This window comes from Thunnus thynnus, chromosome 12 (genome assembly GCF_963924715.1).
Source record: "Thunnus thynnus chromosome 12, fThuThy2.1, whole genome shotgun sequence".
Lineage (NCBI taxonomy): Eukaryota > Metazoa > Chordata > Actinopteri > Scombriformes > Scombridae > Thunnus > Thunnus thynnus.
The window spans coordinates 10,935,729-10,954,245 of record NC_089528.1 but is presented as its reverse complement, the minus strand read 5'-3'; the positions used below and the strand labels follow the sequence as shown (position 1 = coordinate 10,954,245).

Here is an 18,517-nt window from a genome sequence, read left to right as displayed (position 1 = left end):
GTTAGACTGCATTACTTACTGATTACTAATAAGCAACTGAGTGATATCCCTATGTAAGTGTTTATATGATGTATATTTACAGCTGTGTTACGTACGGTTTTAAAAAATATATATTTTCAAAATGCTAAACTTTTATTTGCACATCAAAACCTCCAGCCAAGAAAGCGTCGTTGCCATGACAACAGGCAAACTTTAACATGGCGTCGCTTTTGACAGACCCGTTGTTTGAAATCTCTGGAGGGGGTCCTCCACCAAATAAGAACTTTTATCATTTTGCTGTCACCAAGTCAGATGTGAGTATAGGTACTTTACTAGGAACTGTAATTTTCTGGTTAAAAACGACGTTTTTGCCATTTAATCTAAGCAGAATGCTGCTACTTCCCTTAGCGTCGCTAGCTTAAACTATCTAACGTTAACGTTAACATTAACGGTATTAACGGCATCTTGCCACAACCACAGACAATGGATGAGCTGGCAGTCTAACGCCATTTCTGTTTGCTGATAACGCTATACTTTAGCCATGTCTTTCTTCCTCCTCTTGTATTTTGGAAATAAGTTCAGGAGTGCTTTGAATAGAAACCAATAACCAGTATTAACAATGAAATGTAGCTTGTACAAGAGAAAAAACAACAGAAAACAGAATTGCATTGGCAGAACACATGAAAAGAACTGTTTAACTAAACCATCTTTTCTTTTTTACCTGTAAATAATTGTTTTGTCGCGTAAGAAACCTCACACAATCACATGAATTGCATTCAAGAAGAAAGTTGTGTGTTTTTCTGTTGAGCTATAACGCCACTAATACTTCCAGTGGTCATTTCCAGGTGATATGGAGGTGGTGGAAGATTTCTCTGAGGACTGTAGACAGATACTCAAAGCCAGGGGAGCTGAGGGAGTCTCATCAGGACTTCTTGGATGACAGCTGGTTGCAGAGTAAGGACTTTATTCATTAGGACAATGTCTACAACCCACCACACAGGTTCTAGCATATAAGTAATAATAATTAATAACACCTTAGTTAAAACTGGGAACAGGTGGCAGTGAAAGCTTGGGCTCTCATGTAGTTGCGATGTAGCCACTCATAACTGGAGAGTTGAATCAACAAGCTCTTGAGAACAATCCACTGCTCTCATCATGTGGGCAAGGCAAGAACAGTGAGAATTATCATTATCTGTAAATTTTGATGTTTGTGTGGCCACCCATTTGTATTTAGTAGTGATGGTAATAAAAGCAGGGACCAGTCACCCCATTCACAACCGCTGTTGAGTACCCTCAAAAAATCCTGTTGACCCTTGGTGGCGCCTCCACAGTGGTTCTCTGCCAGTAATTGCTGGGAACCTACAGGTGTGTTTGTTTTGTAAAATGGTGTTTAAAAAGGACAGATGTTCTGTCAAGTACAGAAAGCATGTTTTTTACACTGGGCTTTAGGTGAATACCACTGTATATTCAGATTACTGTATGTCTTGTGTATGTTGTTTATAAGAACAAAACAAATGCTTGAATCTGGATGACAGTAAAAGTAATGGGCTTCTTCCCAGGTGAGGTCAGTATGGTTTTTGGCCGACGAATCTTGCAGTACACCAAGGGATTGTGCCAAGGCCATTATGATTATCTGGAACACCTGTCTGACTCCTTACTTCTTCGGATAATAAATTATCTGGAGCTAGAAGATGTAGGTCAGCTTGGACGAACGTCACGCAGGTTCAGGCGGGTGAGTTCTACAGATAGACACATAAAAAAGATGCTGCCAAAAATAAACTGTGTCCTGATATAAAATATTTAGTGTATTATCTAAGATTAACTTTGACACATTTTGCATTTTGTTCAACTCTCATGTGACTGCATTGTTAGACATAGCGTAAAATAACTTACTATATCATCAAGATCATGGGACCTAGACTACATCAGGGCAACAAAATCAGCTCTTCTTTTCACTGTAACAAAAAAAATCATATATATTCATTATACTTGTAATTTTTGCTCCTCAGCTATGTGGGTCAGAGGAGTTCTGGGAGCAGGCACTACGGCGGCGCTGCAACACAGTTTCGGTTGAGGTTTCCTCTCTGGCACTAGAGATAGGCTGGCGCAGCATCTTCTTCACCAGCAAGCTGCAGCTGCAGAAGATGATCAGCCGCAGGAGACTGAGGACTGAGGAGCAACAGGAAGAACAGGTCGCTGACCCAGATACAAAGGCAGAGGAATCTCCTGGTGAAAGTTCAGAGACAGAGCATACGTCCAGTTCTGAGGAGGAATCTCGCCCTGGTATTATCCCTGATCTAAGCCTTGGCACTGGCACTGGCATTGGCGTTGACACCAGCTCTTGCTGTGATGTTGATCCTGACCGTAACCCTGAACCCGAGCTTGGGTCTGATTCCAATGTGGCTGTGCCTGAAAGATTGTTGGAGGAACTTAAGCACGGTGGGGTGGCGGCACCAGCTCTGAGCAGTGAACTTAGCAATGCTAGAGGGGACTGCAGTGCAGAGCCAGAAAAGACACAGAGTTAAGCTTTTTGTCAACTTGTGTTGCCCATGTTTCAGGCTTACTGTTGTATTGATATGCCATTAATTAGTTGTCAATGGATATTTGGGGAGATTTTCATTAGTTGTGCCATGACTTTTCAGACCTAGAATATATTAATAAGAGAATAAGAGATATAACATGATATAGTAGATTCTATCAATTGTTCATTATAATATAGAAGTTTTAATTTTGTAAGTTGTGAATTTAACATACAATATACAGTTCTACTGCCTCTGGATGATGTCATTCATGAACTAATTCTGAGTAAAACCTCAGTTGCTACTTGCTGCTCTGGTAGGATGAGGCTCAGCTTTACCTGAGGGGACACAAACACTGTAAGTAATGGTGAGGGAATCATGAGATAATTCATCGTAACAACCCAATATAATGCTTCACTTTAATTGGTAGACTTTCAGTAACTGATATGTATATACTGTAATAAGGAAGTAATGATAAGTTATTGTTTTTGTTCCATTTGGCAGGTGATTCAGAGTAAACCAGGAACAGGTCATTAAAGTAAGTCAGTATGCAGATTCACAGACACAGTATCTGGGGAAATTAATCCATAAATAGTGCCTCATTAATATCTAGCAGTCTTTTCAAATAACATCATCAGTTATTCAGGATCTACAAGTCATTAATTAGCAGTTAATTCCTGAATTGTTCCTTGTTCCTTTACAACTGGTCAAGATTATGTGTGCCTTATTATGAAATTTGATTACTCATCCATCTTCCCATTTACATGTCTGTTAAACAGGTCAAGGTTGTATCTTGAACAAGCAGGAGCTCCTCCAGCTCCTCCTATGAGCTGGCAAGGTGTCAGGAGATGTAGTCCCCAGTTCTCCCATCAGCTAGCACCCACAACTCTGCAGAGGAGAGGTGCCATGCCAACCTTGTCAGGTACCCAAGCTACTTCATCTAGCTGCTTTTAGAGTTATGGAATCCCACTTTAAAACAGAGAGTAAAGACATTTTAGTTGTACTTTTAAGTTTTTAAACATTTAAATTGAAGCAATGCAATTGTTCTAAATGGAAGGGCCATTTTGTAAAAGGTTTGTTTGCACAGTTGAAATGGAAGTTATCAATGTGAACCAGTTTGAGTATTTAGTAAAATATTAATGTAACATGACAACTGATTCATTGGAATACGATGGATCTCTGTGATTCTTCTGTGTGTTTTCTGTTTTCTAAAGTAAAGCTTCATATTTAAATTAGACATGCAACTGAATCTGAGGTTTAACTGGCTGCAATTTAATTTTTTGATCTTATGTATTACATCGTCAAGGATGTAGCTTTCCCAACTAATGAATATTTAACAACCAACAAGTATAAAGTACTTAAAATATGACATCCAACTGGTGATCCCAGTAAGGGAACGAGAGTCATTAATGTAGTTTCCACAGGTATGCTAATAACTGATATCAGTTTGATACAAGTAAGAGGTAACCCAGCCCAGTACCAGCAGTGCAATAGTTAAGGATAATCCAGATTCAGTATTGAATGCACACTTTCTGACCAATTAGAAAAAAGTGTTAGACCAGAACAAAGTATAAATTGCTCTAATTATATAGGCTATTATTAATCTATATCATAAAGAGTTGAACGACTGCCCAAACATAAATAAACTTATGTTTAGTTGGATTAACCCTACGCATTTTTGTTATTATACATGTTTGATATAATTATAATTTTAAAGTTACAAAAACCACAGTAAACATAAGGGTACACGCAAATGTTTTAAAATGTGCAATAACACTGTTAATGTTGCTGTAAAAAAAAAAGACCATTTGCCTGTGAAAATAAAACACATACAACTGTAATTTCTATTTGCAGGCATTGCTATCTATTTGACAAGCAGGTCACATACAGTTACATCATGTTCTGGATTCCTAGAAGACGCAGATAATGTCTGTGAGTTTTGATAGGATTATACAGTAAGTGCTGTGCACACAAGAGAAAACAGTCCCCTAGGGGGCACAAGCTGCCAGTGCTAATGGTCTATCCTGTGTCTTTCCCATTCTGACATCATCACTGCCATCACCTTCTGCCTCCCTGTTTGTCTTGCTCTGCTAAACAGTTTGGCAAATATGTGAAATGGAAGTGATTTTTTTCTGTGTGTTTATTTCTTGATGAGATTTTGATTTCTGTTAGGTTGAAAATAAAATCTAAGTTGAGTATATTTTCCTAAATGCTAGAAAAACATTAATCAAAGACAAAAAGGAAAACTGGACTCTGACAGTTGACCCAGAAATATCCCAGAATCAGCTGGGGACCTGCACCTGTATCTGAAACACAGATGGTTTTAGACAGAACTCTGAGAGCTTGGAGCAGTTGGAGCAGGGATTAGCCAGGCGTGGGTAGCAGCCACCTGTGCCACTGGCCTGCACCATGTCTCCTCAGAGAGACATGTCATCACTCATTCTGACTGTGGGTAGACTTTGAATTTCTTCAGCTCTGCCTCAAAGTGCTTGTACTGCCTCTGACAAATATTCCCAGCTAGGGGCAGCAGTTCCCCTCCCTTTTTAAAATAACTGGGACATTGTTCTGCCAAGTGAATGATTGATTGCAGAGGAAAAGAAGTGACTCCACTTCATAATAGTTGAAATCATTACGGACAGAGCCCTCTAAATCAGATATTTCATGACATGTTGGCATCTACCAAGTCTATCCTTGGTAAGTCCAGCCTTACAGGCTATCTGATCCAACTCACTGCCAGATGACAATCTGGTAGTGAGCTCATTTCAGCATATGGCCTCAGATCTGATAAAACATCTATGTAGTGAATCACTGACCTTTGGCCCAAGATGGCCCAGATGCCCTCTTTTGTATGGAGAGTCAGTAGCTGGCAGAGGAGTCCTACAACAACTCACCATTATCTTTCAATCACAGAGGCAATTCCTCGCGATCACACCCCTCCAGGTGCTTCAGTCCAATCTAACTGTGGAGTCGGCAGATCAAGCCTTTCTCTGCAACTTACCTTCTTTGCTGTTGTGGCCTTCTATGTGCAAACAAACAATCAGAATTTTCCTTACTCTCTATGTAGCTGCTTCACATAGAGAGTAACTCCACACCCGGCTGCTGCCTCTCACCGTGTAACGCACCTCACCTGAAAGGAGGAGAAGCCATCCTAAACCTCAAATTCTTCTTAAGCCTCGAAATAGGCCTGAGCTGGGCCTAGTACTTTTCTTCTGACTATACTTCACCTTGCATGAGATGAGTATGTAGAAAAGTAGATGTATGAAATGAAGATGTCCTACATTGAGGTTTTTGATTGTGCATGGCTCAGTCATGAGGGTCACTTCCAACTATTTATCTTTTCATGTGGCTGTCTTGTATTTACATGTATGGTTATGCCATATCCTCCTTTACCCCATTTAAAGTGACATTATAACATACTTTTTTAGCTGCTGATTGAGAAATCTTGAAACACAGTGCTTTTTATTGTGTTCTCTCGATCTTCTACTCAGTTCTCACTGCTCTACTTGGAACACTCTCTGTCCACTCCCTCTTTGGTGGAGAGCTTGAGAGAAGCCATAAGAGGATGGAGTCAGACCACTTAAAGAACACGTAGTGGACCATGTGGGAGATAGGATGAGTATGCTCTGCGCATCTTAACCTTTATTCCCTCGTCAGACCAGGCTAATCCTCCCAAGGTTAAAGGGACAGGCTTGTCAAAGATCAAACATCTAAATCAGAAAGGATCAAACATCTAAAACAGAGTGGAGAAGAAGAGTAATAGCAATCTGTTTTTTATGTGTGAATGTACCTCATCATGATTTCTCTATTCTCTCTTAATCTCTCTTTTTTGCAACATCTTGGTTTCTTTTTACCACAGTTTGTGTAAGTCTGGTGCCAAACACATGTTTTTAGAATGAATGCATTAATTTGTGTTGGGCCCTCAATGAGAGTTATATGGCTCAGCTGGGATTCTCCGTAGAGTAAATGGGAAATCCAGAGAGTGACGTGTGAGCTCTCAGCTTACCTTTCTCCGCCTTACTTGACCTGGTAGAAGATGAGACCCATGGCCTCTTTTCATCCTCTCAGGAGGCTTAAGTGCTTTACTGACACTATGATCCATTTACAATATGATTGACATTTTACATATTTGATATCTATGGCAGGTCTCTTTCACTGGCAAGATGCCTCTTTCTCTCTTTAAAAAGTTCAATTAAGTTCAAGTTCGTCTTCGCTGCTTGTTTTAAAAAATATATTTCATTAGTTTCTTTCCTCAATGTAACTACTGACACTATTGACTCTATTTTTTACCTTTTGGAATAAATCCAGCCAAAATCAACAATTTGCTCAGGAAAACATTATCTAATTTCATTGATTGTTCCGATTAAACACAAAACAAAACAAAAACATTTTACCCACTTCTTTACTGGTTGCCCTGTGTGGGTGTCTTCCTGGCCTTTTGTAAGTCAAACGGTCTGAGTCTGGAGCTCTCTGACGGCAAGCAAAGCCCTTGATCTTGTCTAGAGCACTGACAGCTTGAGACCATTTGAGAAAGGATTAACTAATATTATCCAAGGTTTACCGTACTGAATTAGCCTGCATCAGTCTAGCTGCGATGTAGGGTCACTGCCTACAGCAACAAAGGATAGAAAATGCAAATTCATCAATAGTAAAAATTAAGACAAACTGATTGGTTTGAATAAAGTGCTGTGACAGTAAAAATCAAATCTTGGCATACAGTATATATACTGTAATATATACCGTATAATACCAGAATTGTTGTAAAATGACGCTATACTACAGATTTGGGTAGGCTTATGTATGTTGTACCTCAATCGGAAAAACCTTGCCTAAAACCTTTTGGCTTTGGCTTGTGTTTGCAGTATCATTGTTAGGTATCAGCTGTATCAGAGGTCTTAACCTGAGCTCTGTCACATGACTGAGGTCATACTTCTCAGGCTTTTTATAAATGGACCAGTAGAAAGAAGCTCTGGAGCCACATTGATCTGATCCTCTAAGTCTGTGTTGACTCTTGCTTTTACCAACTTACGCCAGACACTATTGGAAGATGTGCATGAATAGAGAACTTTTGTAACATGTGGAGTTTTTATTTTATTAAGTTAAAATATATCACAGTTTTTGTTTTCTTTTCTTCTTTTTTTGCACTGTTGTTTAGTGGACAAATGAAAACGCAAACAATGTGCACTCATTTTATTACTTGTGAATGTCTCACTGCATCCCACTGACCACTTAATGTAATACAGTGGGCATGTCTATGTTTTAGCAGTTACAACACAAATAATCTTATATTAAAATACATTAAAACATATAAAAATGCACAGACTTCTCAATATCAAAAAAAGCATGTGATTTCCAAATGCCACATTTTAGTTTGGATGGTTCTACACCGTATGTCTTTCAAAAAACTCAGTGATGTATTTTAGCTTAGGTATTTTAGCTTACATCATGAACATTATCTTACTTATTATTAAACCAAAGCTTTCTGCTTACCTACAGTTGACACTGTGATAATGGTCTTTACATTGTGTGTATGGTACATAATTTTTGTTTTAACAAGAAATAATAATAATGTTAAGTAGAATTGTGCAAATGGTCCGGAAAATAGTAGTGGTCAATGATAAATGTGGGTGAATTATGAGAATGACAGTGAGACAGCAGACAGATTAGATGTAAGCTCTCTGAAGTACCCGCTCTGTTGAGACGGGGAGAAGAAAAGAGAAGATGGTGACGATGAAGGGGGATTTTCTATCCATGCAATATAATATGTAAATATCCAACCAAACATTACTTTGTTATTTATTACAGTTTCATTCACAAGAACACAGTATTCTCCAAAAACTACTCTGACAGTTTTTTAAAAGCTCTTTCCAGAGCATTTTCCGCTCCTTTCTGAGTCTTTTACTGTCTTTCACCATTAAATGCATAGTCAACAGAAACCATCGGACCACTATTAGTGACTGCTGAACACCATGAACAAATATAGAGGGCTACAAAGCCTCTTAGTACAGAGCCCGCTTACGATTCCCTTTCCGTGCACAGCATCCTTGAATAGACCACACAAAGATCCTTAAGCCCAAATCCCTCCCTGGTATTTAATTCTAAATGAGTAATTACTGGGTGTGTCAGTGTGTCTTAGGTTTGCAGGTAGGTTGGGTGAAAGTGCTCATTTGTATGCTGACTCTGGAGCGAATTGCACTTTCACACAGGCAACATTCTGAAAGACACCGCACTGGTTGTAAGAGGGTATCCCTGGGGAGCCGCTGAAGAACCCAGTCACTTAGGGGGGACAGACCACATACAGCCGCCAAGATGTGTGACATGGGGGGACTGGATAACCTGGTGGCCAACACGGCCTACCTAAAAGCCCAGGGTGGTGATGACAAGGAGATGAAAAAGCGCCGTCGAAGCTTGTCTCTCCCCAAGCCTGAGCAATGTGCTTCAGTAAGAGCTTCCATTGACAAGGACTTTACATCAATTTGTGAAAGGCAGCCTGTTGGCAAAAAGTTTTTCCGTGACTTCCTGGCAAATAATGCTGAGTTTAAGCTCGCTGCTGACTTCCTGGATGAGCTTTATGACTGGGATCTCGCTGAAGGTGCAGCAAAAGACAAGGCACGGCAGAACATCATCAACAAGTATTGCAAAGCTGACTCCAAGAATTTCCTGTCCTTTCTTACTGGGGAGGCTTCTGACAAATGCAAGTCTGTGACAGATGCCAACTTTGATGAGGTGATGAAAGGCAAAGTCCAGGAAGGTGTAAGAGATTTTCTGAAAAACAAACCCTTCACAGATTACCAGGCCAGCCCATTCTTTGATAAATTCCTCCAGTGGAAAGAGTATGAGAAACAGCCCATCAGTGACAAATACTTCTATGAGTTCAGAACTCTGGGAAAGGGAGGCTTCGGAGAGGTAAGCATGCAAACACATCTACATATGATATTGTAAAAGTGTGTTGAAATATGTGTTATGGTAAAATAATATCTATTTTGACTCTGCTGTAGGTTGCAGGGGTCTGCTCAAACGTCCTGGATATGATGATATCAATTTCAGAATTGTGTATTACCACTATTTTGTATAATGTATGCCAAAATTGCAAGATAATATACATTCAGCATTTTTTTGGAATTGTAATGATGGTGTATTATACTTCAGTGTTTTAAGAAAAATCTCAAATGGGAACAGGGGTGAATTGTGTATTACCACTATTTTGCATAATGTATGCCAAAATCGCAAGATAATATACATTCAGCATTTTTTAGAATTGTAATGATGGTGTATTATACTTCAGTGTTTTAAGAAAAATCTTAAATGGGAACAGAGGTGAATTTGGGTTGAAGCATAAGAAAGGATATTCTAGGGCTGGAGATCATACCATACATAATCGTGAGGATTTACCTTGTCTCAAGGTGACCATGAAGTTATGAGGCATACAGGTGTAGCTGTTAAAGTTTATAAAAAAGGGGCCAAATCTTTCAGATAATGACAAATACAAAGCTTGATAGAAGTGAGAAAGTACTATGATGCATCAAATATTGATTGATGGAAACCTTTATTGTATTATTGAAGTCAAAATCTCTTTTTCAATGCAGACCTGAGGGTGACCATAGAATATATATTAAAATAACAAGTCAGGAACTAAATGTAAGATTACTCAATAAGAGCTTTGTTTCAAGGTTCTGTTTTAAAAGACAAACTGCTATGTAAACACATTCCTAGGTATTTACAAATTTGAACATGCCTAAATTTCTCTACCAGTAACTGTAAATTGCAGGGATATAAAATAGCAGGAGTCTGACTTCTTGCCAAAGAAATGCCTTCTTGTGAGATGTATGAAATGTCTGAAGAAAATCAAAGGTACATTCCTGCCTTGTCATGGCTTAGTGATAGGGTCAGATGCATATGAGATAGTATAATCTAAATGAAATATTTAAAAACAACAGTACTGATATCCATATCATATAAATAAGGCAGGTCCCAGAATTGATCCTTGAGGAACACCTTTACTGATTCAAAGAGAAACTAAGTTAAGGCTTTAACAACAAGCTTGAGTATACAAAAATAAGGCAACTTATTGAGGTAAATACTATGACAGGAGTGTAGAAATGCCAAAAAGTATTACGGTAATGTTTTTAACAGTATGTCATTTTAGGGTTACTACTATGAATGGGTCTGAAACCTGCTGTGAGTGTAATATACTGTTTCCATTTAAAAAGTCACATACAGTGTTTGAGAGTTAAACCATGATTCAAATAATTAGACTTGACAAAATAACTTTGCTGCTGGACAATCATGTTTTAACTGTTATATAATGTCATTTAGCAGTGGGCAAACCTTACCCACTGTCTATAGAGCAACTAAACAATAGTAAATGTTGAGATAAAGATGTGTGTGACACAAGTGGCAAAGGTCAAGTTAGGTTGACTTCTTTAACCCATTAATCAGAGAAATGTTGATGCTTATAAACTGAGACAAAGCAAACAAATCTTCCTCTGCTGGTTTAGAAGATGGATTATTTGTGATTATGTTAGTAGTTAAATTATAAACTAACTTTTGTCATAATATATGTGCTGTTGGTATACTGTAGGACAAAATCTCAGATAATAAAATGAGGATAGAAGAGAAGAGGAGCCTTTTTTAATTTTACAGTTTCCAAACAATGTTAGTTTCTAGAAACCTACATTTCTAATCAAAAAGTAGTCAGATTTACATCAACCATCAGTATAGCTGTCTGGAGCTCTGCTTGTCAGTCTGGTACCAGTAGACCATGCTTTGTCTCTGTGGCAAATATTATTTACTTGAAAAATAACTGGTGGAATGTTTGATATATAAATAAAATAATAAAATCACACTGTGGTGATCCTTCTTTTTAACAAATAATTTGTCTTTTTCCAGGTATGTGCTGTCCAGGTGAAGAACACAGGCCAGATGTATGCCTGCAAGAAGCTGTGTAAAAAGCGCCTGAAGAAGAAGGGTGGTGAGAAGATGGCCCTGTTGGAGAAGAAGATCTTGGAGAAGGTTAACAGCCTGTTTCTGGTCAACTTGGCTTACGCTTATGACACCAAGACCCACCTGTGCCTTGTGATGACCCTGATGAATGGAGGAGACCTGAAGTACCACATTTACAACATTGGCTATGACGGCAAGGGTGCAGACCAGGGCATTGAGATGAAGCGCATCGTCCACTATACAGCGCAAATCACCACTGGCATTCTGCATCTGCATGAAATGGATATCGTATACCGTGACATGAAGCCAGAGAATGTGTTGCTGGATAGCCAAGGCCAGTGCCGACTTTCAGATTTGGGTCTGGCCATAGAGATTGCTCCAGGGAAGACCGTGACCCAGATGGTGAGCAGATATAATCACAACAGTTATTTATAGGTTGAACAGTTGTTATGCTGGTCTGTTCACTTTTGAAATGTGTTAAAAACTTGTACAAAGTATACCAAGTTGCCCACTCAAAGTCATTATGGTGCTGTTACCATGAGAGGATGTTGCTGGATGATTTCAGCAATGATGATAGGAATCATAATTTTACATCATGATGAAAGATGTCAACCTTAAAGGGGCAATTGCATCTATTATTCAAAGCCTTTGAAGTTAATACACCAAAGGGCAGTCTAGGCTTATACACCAAAGAGCAGGCAAGGAATCCTCTCCTGTTTGGATATGTGTAGTTGATCTAAGATTGACATGCTTTACAAACAGTCTTCATCTACATGGGTGGAATAACTAAGTCCACACAAACTGCTGCAGAAAAAAATAACAAAGAAACCATGTAGATGAACACTGGTCGCTGAGTGATGCTTCATCTCCACCCTGTCTGTGTTGACTTATCTGAAAATGAGGCTGTACCTAAAAACTGTGCTCAAGTTCTTGGACAGGCTGTCAATCTAGGTGGGGTTTTTACTTTAAATTCGGACAGGGATTACTGGAATGCTTAAAGATCTGTGCAATGAGAGTCTCTGAATCCATTATATAACTCATTTAATCCTTTAGGAGTCAGATTATAGCCCAGCCATTTATAGGCCACCATTTTGTGTAGGGGCTCTCTTAGAAACCTTGGAGGTCCAGGGCATGTCAATAAGCGTAAGAAGGTTTCCCTCAGCAACTTGGTCACAGAGATTTAATTATTTCTGTCTTTACATTGAGAGACCAGTCTCAGCCGTGCTGCATTTTCTATCCACAATGCTTTACGAAACCTATAACACTTCTTCTTGCCTGGAGGAAGAGTAACTCAGATACCATGTAACAAATGAGCTCAACTTGTTGTTACACCCATTGGTTGCACAGGAGTGATTATTGAATCTTGTTGAGGCTCACTTGATGATATGCAAAAGAAAGGTTGTCAGTGTGCCAGAACATCGTGATGACCTGTCAGATCAATCACTGAGCTCTAAAAATGTGTTTGTTCCCAACAAAAACAGGTATTATGCAGATAGGACACAACCACAACCCTATAGAATTACTGTTAAAAGAATCTAAGGATGACCCAGTGGACACTTTTTTTTCTTTCATTTTTTCTTCTATGTTCATCTAATAAAACCTACAGTATGCTACACCTCACCTGTACTGACCTATGGATGACCTGAAAAAGATGAAAAAATTTGCAACAGGGTTTCTTTAGGACTTACTAGCAGTAGCAAAGAGTAAGCTCTCGGCTCTATGAAAGTCTAGTAAGCTCATTATCCAGTACTCTGATGCTCCTCAGCCAGCCAAAGTGACTGCTAACCTCCTACAGGCAAGGCTGGCTTTGGTCTCCTAATCCTCTTAGCGGGCATTACACAAGTCTGTCCCTGATTAGATTGACAGATCCAGATAAAAACGTATAATATGTTTAGACATGTTAGTTTGCAAACAAGGTGACTTTACCTTGACTGAAAAGTGTCAAGAGATTGGTTCTTTGCATGAACTAAGATCAGTTAACACTGTCACAATATCTCCAAACTTTTGACTAGTATTATAGGTGATCATTTTATAGTCTACATGATCATATGTGGAACAGTTTTGCTCTTTGATAAACCAGAGTTTGCAGGTTCTGTCAAGTTATATTGATTACTAACAGACACATGTCAGATGCACAGAGCATAGTTACAAACCACAGTGAGAAGTTGATAATAATGCAGGAGTTCAATAGATTTGCATGATAACTGACATGCTACTAAGTATGTTTTGCATGAAAACCTTTGGCTTGGTCAGTGGGCTGCTAATATTAGTCAAACTGGCACATCTATAGTAGTTGTTAAAGGACACACGTGGATGTACCAGGTGCATCTGGTGATCAGAACCTGTCATGCAAAAAGTACAACTATTTTATAATTTAAATTGTAGCAAAAGTTGTAAAGAACTTGTTAAATGATGCAGTGTCTGATACATACCGATGCAAAAGATTAATAGGAATTCTTCAAGCTTATGTGAACTATATAGGTTTTACTATATTAAATTGCATTTTGAAGTCTTCATAATACCTTTATAACATCTCATCTGCACTAACCTATAGATGACCTGAAAAACTAAATGAAGAATTTTGCAACAGGCTTTCTTCAGGACTTCCTTGCAGTAGCATAGTAAGCACTCGGATATTTGCCAGTTTATGTTGTGCATGCATTAATTATACATTAGGCATAGCTACGTGTTGTCTGGATGTTACGTATTTCTGCTGGTGGCTATAGCATCCAGAAATGGCCAGCCTTTATATAAGAGGCTGGAGAACTCTGTCAGTGTGTAGAAACACATGACTCTTGACAGGTAGTAGGCTTAGCATTAGGATTAAGCTCTTGGTCAGAGGCTGCAGGGGAGGTCATACAGGGAGAGGGAGGGAGGGAGGGATAGACGGTGAGGGAGGGGGACAGAGGAGCAAGAGAGAGAAAGGTGAAAGTTAAAGACAGGGGAAAGATGGCGAACACCAGATTATGGCTTTGAGTAATGCCTGCAATTGACCTATTTAACACTTGTCAATGGAGATCTATAAGGATTATATCTCCAAGTTAGAACGTTGTTCTCTACCAGTCTGTCATTCCACAATAATCTCTTTCTGTTCTCTACTTCTTTTGAGCAGCCCTGTCTTCCCTGTTCATCTTACTTTGCTATCACATCATCTCGTAAATTAGACTGTAGAAGCATTGTTTTCATCCACAGCACTTGAACACAGGAGAGATCTCGATGTTTAAGACATAGAAAACATGTCATGCTTTCTAGAAAATAAAAATAAAGAATTACAGATACCTCATATTCACCTGTTTCACTGCTCCTCTCAATCTACCCCCTTCTCTTCTTTCTCCCCGCCAGGCTGGTACTGGAGCATACATGGCCCCGGAGCTCCTGACCAAAACTCCATACAGGACATCAGTGGACTGGTGGGCCCTGGGCTGCAGTATCTATGAGATGGTGGCTGGCTATACGCCTTTCAAAGGCCCTGAGAGCAAGAAGGAGAAGGTGGAGAAGGAGGAGGTACAGCGCCGCATTCAAAATGAGGAACCCAAGTGGGAGCACAAATTCTTTGATGCTGTCACCAAGGACATCATCCAGCAGTTCCTCAAGAAGAAAATAGAAGAGCGTCTGGGCATGAAGTAAGAGGTTCTTCTTACTGTACAGCCATAAGCAAGCTGTGGCTGATAAGTAGTTGCACACAGCAGCTTAATTATTTGGAAGTTTTGCAACATACTGTGTTGATTTTATTTGACTTATTCTTTTCTAATTTATTCATTTGTTTTTTTATATTTGAAATTAGTCCCAGAGATCTAACAGCAGTGCAGAGTGTGATTTACTGTTTTATACTGGTAAACTGGTGCAATGGATGTTAGGCAGCCCTAACCCCTAACCCCTAATGCTAACCCTAACCTTAACCCTGGGTGAAGAAACCTTCACCTTAACACAACATCACTGTTTTGAAACTCTGATGGAGAAGTATATTTCTTTCCTCCTCATTAGGAACAACATGGAGGATCCAAGGAAGCATGATTGGTTCAAGAGCATCAACTTCCCCCGTCTGGAGGCTGGGCTGGTGGATCCTCCGTGGGTGCCCAAGCCCAATGTCGTCTATGCCAAGGACACAGGCGACATTGCGGAGTTCTCCGAGATCAAGGGCATCGAGTTTGACGCCAAGGATGATAAATTCTTCAAAGAGTTTAGCACAGGTGCTGTGCCCATTCAGTGGCAGCAGGAGATGATTGACACTGGACTGTTTGACGAGCTCAATGATCCCAACAGGAAAGAGGGAGGAGGAGATCCTGATGGCGATAAGAAGTCTGGCACGTGTATATTGCTGTGAGCAGCCAAATGTTTGATGTCATATACCAGTCACAATGCTCAATAATTTGTTTGTTTTCTCAGTCAGATGCACACTAACACTGCTGTAAAAGATGGATCATGTTTTACAAAAGAGGTGAGCATCTTTATTGATGACAGATTGAGAAAGATCCCCCTCTTGTAAGGATGCTCAAGGTTTAGAGATCTACCGCTCTTGAGGCAAAGTTCAATAAAATATGGAGGGTGTGATGATGTTTTTTGAGCATCATCTCTCTGCTTCACAGCTTCTCTTGCTTATATTTGTATCTAATCATGTAGACTTGCAACCATGTTGATCAGGAATGATTGCTCTGAGTAATTTATACAACCTCCCTAAGAATACTAGTGTTAGAGGAGTAAGTCAAAGGCTTTTGTGCCAGAAATACTGTATTAGTTTATGAAGAAACTGTCTAAATCTGAGCTGTCTGAGAATTATTTTTTCCTATTTGCAGTATAACTTCTTGCTGAAATGGTGCAGTTCAGCATTAAACTTAAATTGGTACTGAGACACATCTGTAGAAATTTGAATGGTCTCCTAGACCTTGAAACTGTTTGGTTCCTGTGGTTTGCGCAACAATTACAGCATTTTATAGCACCTCATTCCCTATATTGATGCCATCATTAGGTCACACTGTTTCTACGATGAAAAGTGCTTTTTAACCACATGTGACAGAGACAGTTGTAGTGCTTAATATTATGTGCTGTGATCCTAAACCTCATTATTGAGGCTGATCACTGCATTTACATCCAGGTGGTTTTCCTTCTGCCCAACAGTTTAGTTTTATAAAAACTATAAAAAGCAATTGTATGTAATGTATATAAAGAAAAATATCTATATCTATGCACAAAGAGAAAGGGAGAGATGTAAGTAATTTAAAATAAGGATTTAGTTTAAGGAAAATGAATACTGAAGACCTCTTCACTGAGTCGTTCTTATGTTGGTGCTATGAGGCTCAACTTAGTGAGATATGGACTCTGTTGCCCTGGGATGCTGGGAAAGAAAGCTGAGTGCAGGAGCTGCAGTTAATTGCTGTGTATGGAGGAGGAAATTTTAGAGGAGTTGGGCAATAAATTCCTGTACCAGGAATTTGCAGGTTGCCCTTTCCACGGCCCCAAAACACTGTGATAGCCCTAACAAGTCCTCCAAATTGAATGACCACATAGGTGGTTTGTACCTGCACTCCAGAACGACCCATTAGGGTTGTTTTTCTTAGGAGGACAGGCTCGATAATTCAGGGCTCTTAGTTTGAGATGCGAGTGAATAACTCAAACTAGCCAGATCCTGAAAAAGATTAAGCTGAGTAGAAACTTGGGTTAGTAAAAAAACCAAAAATTATTTCTTGTCTCAGGGTAATTATTAAAGTTTTGAAATGTCCAGATCTTGAGCAGAGTTGAGTTTTTACTGGTAATGCTAATAAGATATAAATATATATGATATTATATGTAATTGTAAATATAACATGAGAGGAATTGCGATGCATGCTACTATAGAAATGTCAGATGTAAAGCAGGAATTTCCTTGAATCTTTAATCATTTGAATAAAGTAAAATTTATGTCTTTTAAAACTTCTGTTGTCTTTTCTATGATCTCTGGGAATCTTGAGGCTTTAGAACACAATGAGAACACATCTACCACCAGCGTCAGAGAACACTTTAAATTGTGCCATGTTACGCATGTTCTCTAGGCTATATATAACCAGAGGACGCTGGAGTAAAACCTAAAAATATCAGCTGCATTAATCCATTTCAGGATACTGACTACAGCCAGGCTGTGCTCCAGGCCGCCGCAAATTGGCAAGTTCAACTCTTAGCTGATAAGGCGATAACCAGTGTTATCCTTGTGTCTTCTTTACTTAAATCAGCTTCAAATCCCCTCGGTTCTGAAGCAGCTCAATGCAACTGCCAAATGACAAGTCCGAGCAGAGGCCAGCAGCTACAGTGCTGAGCTGAAAAACGGTATTTCAGCACATTTTAATATTTGATTTTTTTGGTGAGCAATAAATCAGTATGAAAAAAAAAAAACAAAACAATTATAGTCATCCAATGAGTGCGGAAGAGGGAAAACTGGACTGATGAGATGATCAGTTATATATTTTCTTTTGCCTCCAACATTACAACACCAGTTTTTTTTTTTTTTACAGCAGTCTAACTCAAGGACAGTAAGAGCTTAGGGGACACTAAGGTGGATTCTTGCTCCGGCTAAACCCCGAGAGATTATCTCACATATAACAGGACTTGGGTACAGACTGCTGTTGACAGTGAAGGACAGAACTGCTGCTGCTGCCTCAAGGCACAGGGAGAGCTGGACGGATGGAGGTGATGTTAAATGAGAGCGGACAGATGTGATCTGACTCCTTTTAATACTGACTTGATATTTTTTGACCTCAACAGCCAGTGCAGTCTCTGTGGGTACAGGTACAACTATTCAAACAATGATAAGGCTCCATGTTTCAGAAGACATCAAAATAATTAAGATTACAACTAGACATGCAGGAAAGTAAACTAGGATCCAAGCACAACATGCAGTTGATTATGTGGATTTTTCAACATCAATCTGTGTGGAAAGAAAAGCACAAGATGCAGAAATGAGAAATGTAAAATACCTCACTATTCTTCTCTCACCCTCAGTCCTTCAGGCAGCACACTTTCACCAGCAGCCTGCTCTGCCCATCTTGTTTCTGGCTCCCTCGTGTGGCAGCAGGTTAGTGCTACAATGATAGTGAGACTGATATTGAGTA

At 39.3% G+C, this 18,517-nt stretch overlaps 2 protein-coding genes across 2 annotated transcripts; both read left to right on the top strand.

Annotated features, from left to right (window-relative positions):
• Nucleotides 1-159: 159 nt before the first annotated feature.
• Nucleotides 160-4,164, top strand: fbxo36b (F-box protein 36b). Its single transcript, XM_067605387.1, has 6 exons — nucleotides 160-293; nucleotides 825-933; nucleotides 1,539-1,711; nucleotides 1,989-2,855; nucleotides 3,003-3,036; nucleotides 3,278-4,164. The coding sequence occupies exons 1-4, from the start codon at nucleotides 198-200 to the stop codon at nucleotides 2,502-2,504; spliced, it is 894 nt and encodes a 297-aa protein (XP_067461488.1). The 5' UTR covers nucleotides 160-197; the 3' UTR covers nucleotides 2,505-2,855; nucleotides 3,003-3,036; nucleotides 3,278-4,164.
• Nucleotides 3,332-17,345, top strand: grk7a (G protein-coupled receptor kinase 7a). The gene is made up of 5 exons (XM_067605384.1): nucleotides 3,332-3,420; nucleotides 4,353-9,401; nucleotides 11,385-11,840; nucleotides 14,781-15,061; nucleotides 15,423-17,345. Exons 2-5 carry the CDS (start codon nucleotides 8,805-8,807, stop codon nucleotides 15,760-15,762), a joined length of 1,674 nt encoding a protein of 557 aa, XP_067461485.1. The 5' UTR covers nucleotides 3,332-3,420; nucleotides 4,353-8,804; the 3' UTR covers nucleotides 15,763-17,345.
• The last annotated feature ends 1,172 nt before the right edge of the window (nucleotides 17,346-18,517 follow it).

Bases quoted from the DNA above. Each gene is read 5' to 3' on its own strand.
- fbxo36b (XM_067605387.1), top strand. From the start codon at position 198: ATGGCGTCGCTTTTGACAGACCCGTTGTTTGAAATCTCTGGAGGGGGT. The intron at 294-824 runs GTGAGTATAGGT...GGTCATTTCCAG, and splicing joins TTGCTGTCACCAAGTCAGAT to GTGATATGGAGGTGGTGGAA. The intron at 1,712-1,988 runs GTGAGTTCTACA...TTTGCTCCTCAG, and splicing joins CGTCACGCAGGTTCAGGCGG to CTATGTGGGTCAGAGGAGTT.
- grk7a (XM_067605384.1), top strand. From the start codon at position 8,805: ATGTGTGACATGGGGGGACTGGATAACCTGGTGGCCAACACGGCCTAC. The intron at 9,402-11,384 runs GTAAGCATGCAA...GTCTTTTTCCAG, and splicing joins GAAAGGGAGGCTTCGGAGAG to GTATGTGCTGTCCAGGTGAA. The intron at 15,062-15,422 runs GTAAGAGGTTCT...CCTCCTCATTAG, and splicing joins GAAGAGCGTCTGGGCATGAA to GAACAACATGGAGGATCCAA.